The sequence below is a fragment of the Calidris pugnax genome, unplaced genomic scaffold (genome assembly GCF_001431845.1).
Source record: "Calidris pugnax isolate Ruff unplaced genomic scaffold, ASM143184v1 scaffold173, whole genome shotgun sequence".
In the NCBI taxonomy this organism is placed as follows: Eukaryota; Metazoa; Chordata; class Aves; order Charadriiformes; family Scolopacidae; genus Calidris; species Calidris pugnax.
Genome location: NW_015090917.1, coordinates 187,439 through 191,583, shown reverse-complemented (window position 1 = coordinate 191,583; position 4,145 = coordinate 187,439). Strand labels below are relative to the sequence as shown.

The following is a 4,145-nucleotide window of genomic DNA, read 5'->3' as shown; positions in this document are numbered from 1 at the left end:
GGACAGGAGTCTCTGCGGAAGATCATCACCACCTTGGCCGTGAAGAATGAGGAGATCCAGAACTTCATCTACTCCCTCAAGCAGATGATGCAGAATGTGGAGGTACCGGGGATCTCTGCCCTCCCCCTGGGGACTCCCCCCACCCCTGCCCCCTGTGCAATGGGGTCCCGGGTAGGGGTGGCACCCTCCTGACACCCCTTGGGGCGTTGTGACCAGGCCAACTCGTCGCGGGCGCAGGAGGACCTGGAGAACGAGTTCCAGTCGCTGTACGCGCTGCTGGACGAGCTGAAGGACCAGATGCTGATGAAGATCAAGCAGGAACGCGCCAGCCGCACCTACGAGCTGCAGGTCAGTGCCCACCCTGCATGTGTGTGTGTGTGTGTGTCCCCTGCCACCATCACCCACCCCTGTCCCTCTCCCTCCCCACCCCAGGCCCAGCTGGCAGCATGTGCCAAGGCCCTGGAGAGCTCGGAGGAGCTGCTGGAGGCGGCCAACCAGGCCCTGGGGACGGCCAACCACCACGACTTCCCCCAGGTACGTCCCCACCACCACGGGGGTTGTCCCCATCTATCTGCCCCCGACGCTGGGGGTGTCCTATTCCCCCCCACCCCTTGCCAGCTGGTCGATGCCACCCTGGGTCTGTGCTTACCCCAGGCGGGCACCCTCCTTTCTTTCTGCACTGGGGCAATGCTGGGCTGGCTGTGCCCGCTGTGGGGCTGGGTGGGAGCATGGACCCCCCTCTCCGAGTGATCCCCCACCTGCCGTGTCCCCTTTCTCCCAAGAGAAAGGGACACCGTGGCAGGGGGTGCACCGGTGGGCGTATGGGGTGCTGTGCCATGGGGGTGCTGTGGCTGTGGGGTACTGCTGTGGGGATGCTGTGCCATGGGGTAGCACTATGGGGATGTGGGGATGCTGTGCCATGGGGTACTGCTGTGGGGATGTGGGGCTGTGCCATGGGGTACCACTGTAGGGATGTGGGGCTGTGCCATGGGGTGCTGCTATGGGGATGCTGTGCCATGGGGTACCACAGTCGGGATGTGGGATGCTGTGCCATGGGGTACCACTATGGGGATGCTGTGCCATGGGGTACTGCTGTGGGGATGGGGATGTGGGGTTGCTGTGCCATGGGGTGCTGCAGGGGAGTTACTGTGCCATGGGGTATAACTGTGGGGATGTGGGATGCTGTGCCATGGGGTATAACTGTGGGGATGTGGGATGCTGTGCCATGGGGTACCACTATGGGGATGCTGTGCCATGGGGTACCACTGTGGGGATGTGGGGCTGTGCCACAGGGTACCACTGTAGGGATGTGGGGTTGCTGTGCCATGGGGTATAACTGTGGGGATGTGGGGCTGTGCCGTGGGGTACCTCTGTGGGGATGTGGGGCTGTGCCATGGGGTACCACTCTGGGGATACCCCCCTCTCCGAGTGATCCCCCACCTGCCGTGTCCCCTTTCTCCCAAGAGAAAGGGACACCGTGGCAGGGGGCACACCGGTGGGCGTATGGGGTGCTGTGCCATGGGGGTGCTGTGGCTGTGGGGTACTGCTGTGGGGATGCTGTGCCATGGGGTAGCACTATGGGGATGTGGGGATGCTGTGCCATGGGGTACTGCTGTGGGGATGTGGGGCTGTGCCATGGGGTACCACTGTAGGGATGTGGGGCTGTGCCATGGGGTGCTGCTATGGGGATGCTGTGCCATGGGGTACCACAGTCGGGATGTGGGATGCTGTGCCATGGGGTACCACTATGGGGATGCTGTGCCATGGGGTACTGCTGTGGGGATGGGGATGTGGGGTTGCTGTGCCATGGGGTGCTGCAGGGGAGTTACTGTGCCATGGGGTATAACTGTGGGGATGTGGGATGCTGTGCCATGGGGTATAACTGTGGGGATGTGGGATGCTGTGCCATGGGGTACCACTATGGGGATGCTGTGCCATGGGGTACCACTGTGGGGATGTGGGGCTGTGCCACAGGGTACCACTGTAGGGATGTGGGGTTGCTGTGCCATGGGGTATAACTGTGGGGATGTGGGGCTGTGCCGTGGGGTACCTCTGTGGGGATGTGGGGCTGTGCCATGGGGTACCACTCTGGGGATGTGCCATGGGGTACTACAGCAGGGATGTGGGGATGCTGCACCATGGGGTACCACCATGGGGATGCTGTGCCAGGGGGTACCAATGTGGGGGTGTGGGGCTCTGCCATGGGGTACCTCTGTGGGGATGTGGGGCTGTGCCATGGGGTACCGCTGTGGGGCTGTGCCATGGGGTACCACTGTAGGGATGTGGGGCTGTGCCATGGGGTACCACTGTAGGGATGTGGGGCTGTGCCATGGGGTGCTGCTATGGGGATGCTGTGCCATGGGGTACCACAGTCGGGATGTGGGATGCTGTGCCATGGGGTACCACTATGGGGATGCTGTGCCATGGGGTACTGCTGTGGGGATGGGGATGTGGGGTTGCTGTGCCATGGGGTGCTGCAGGGGAGTTACTGTGCCATGGGGTATAACTGTGGGGATGTGGGATGCTGTGCCATGGGGTATAACTGTGGGGATGTGGGATGCTGTGCCATGGGGTACCACTATGGGGATGCTGTGCCATGGGGTACCACAGTCGGGATGTGGGATGCTGTGCCATGGGGTACCACTATGGGGATGCTGTGCCATGGGGTACTGCTGTGGGGATGGGGATGTGGGGTTGCTGTGCCATGGGGTGCTGCAGGGGAGTTACTGTGCCATGGGGTATAACTGTGGGGATGTGGGATGCTGTGCCATGGGGTATAACTGTGGGGATGTGGGATGCTGTGCCATGGGGTACCACTATGGGGATGCTGTGCCATGGGGTACCACTGTGGGGATGTGGGGCTGTGCCACAGGGTACCACTGTAGGGATGTGGGGTTGCTGTGCCATGGGGTATAACTGTGGGGATGTGGGGCTGTGCCGTGGGGTACCTCTGTGGGGATGTGGGGCTGTGCCATGGGGTACCACTCTGGGGATGTGCCATGGGGTACTACAGCAGGGATGTGGGGATGCTGCACCATGGGGTACCACCATGGGGATGCTGTGCCAGGGGGTACCAATGTGGGGATGTGGGGCTCTGCCATGGGGTTCCTCTGTGGGGATGTGGGGCTGTGCCATGGGGTACTGCTGTGGGGCTGTGCCATGGGCTACTACATCAGGGATGTGGGGATGCTGCACCATGGGGTACCACCATGGGGATGCTGTGCCAGGGGGTACCAATGTGGGGATATGGGATGCTGTGCCATGGGGTAACACTGTGGGGATGCTGTGCCGTGGGGTGCCGCTGTGGGGATGCTGTGCTGTGGGGTACTGCTGTGGGGTTGTGGGATGCTGTGCCGTGGGGTGCCGCAGCGGGGACGGGGGCATGCTGTGCCACGCTGGCACCGTTGCGGGGGTCCGGGCACGCTGTGCTGCGCTGGCTCCTGGCACTGCTGTCTCACCTGCTTCTTTTTTTCCTCCTCTTTCCCTCTGCGCTCTCAAGGCTGCCAAACAGATCAAGGATAGGTACGGCCCCCCCCTGCCCCACTGTGCCCCACTGTGCCCCACCGTGCCCCACTGTGCCCCCCTCATCCCACTAACCCCCCCCAACATCCTCCCAGCCAGGGTCCCCAGCGGCGGGTGGCCCCGTGGGTGCTGGGGTGGCTCTGCCCACCGTCCCCACCTCCCCACGGCCACGCAGGGCAGGGGTGGGTGGCAGTCAGGGCTGGGTGGGTGTCTGGCTCCCTGGCACCGCTGACCCTTGTGTCCCCCCCCCACCGTGTGTGTCCCCCCCACGCAGCGTGACGATGGCACCTGCCTTCCGCCTCTCGCTCAAGGCCAAGGTGAGCGACAACATGAGCCACTTGATGGTGGATTTTGCCCAGGAACGTCGCCTGCTCCAGGCCCTCGCCTTCCTGCCAGGTACGGGGGCAGCGGGGGCACAGGGAGGGCATGGGGGGCACAGGGCACCGTGGGTGGGTTTCTCCCAGTGCAAGGAGGGGGCTGTGCCAGCCTGGCAAGGGGACAGCATGAGGATGGGGGGCCAGGGTTTAAGGGGTCTGTTGGTGCCAGGGGATGGGGTGAGGAGGTGGGGGGGATGCCAGGCCTGGGGAACCCGGTGGTACCCCCTGCAGAGGGGCAAAAAGGTG

The 4,145-nt window shown here is 63.6% G+C and overlaps 1 protein-coding gene across 1 annotated transcript in view; it reads left to right on the top strand.

Moving 5' to 3' along the window:
- The window catches only part of FSD1 (fibronectin type III and SPRY domain containing 1), a 19,527-nt gene that overhangs the window by 6,092 nt on the left and 9,290 nt on the right, over positions 1–4,145 (top strand). The window contains exons 4-6 of the mRNA XM_014949670.1: positions 433–534; positions 3,500–3,522; positions 3,797–3,918. Coding sequence (XP_014805156.1) covers positions 433–534; positions 3,500–3,522; positions 3,797–3,918 — 247 coding nt within the window. The remainder of the gene's footprint in view (positions 1–432; positions 535–3,499; positions 3,523–3,796; positions 3,919–4,145) is intronic.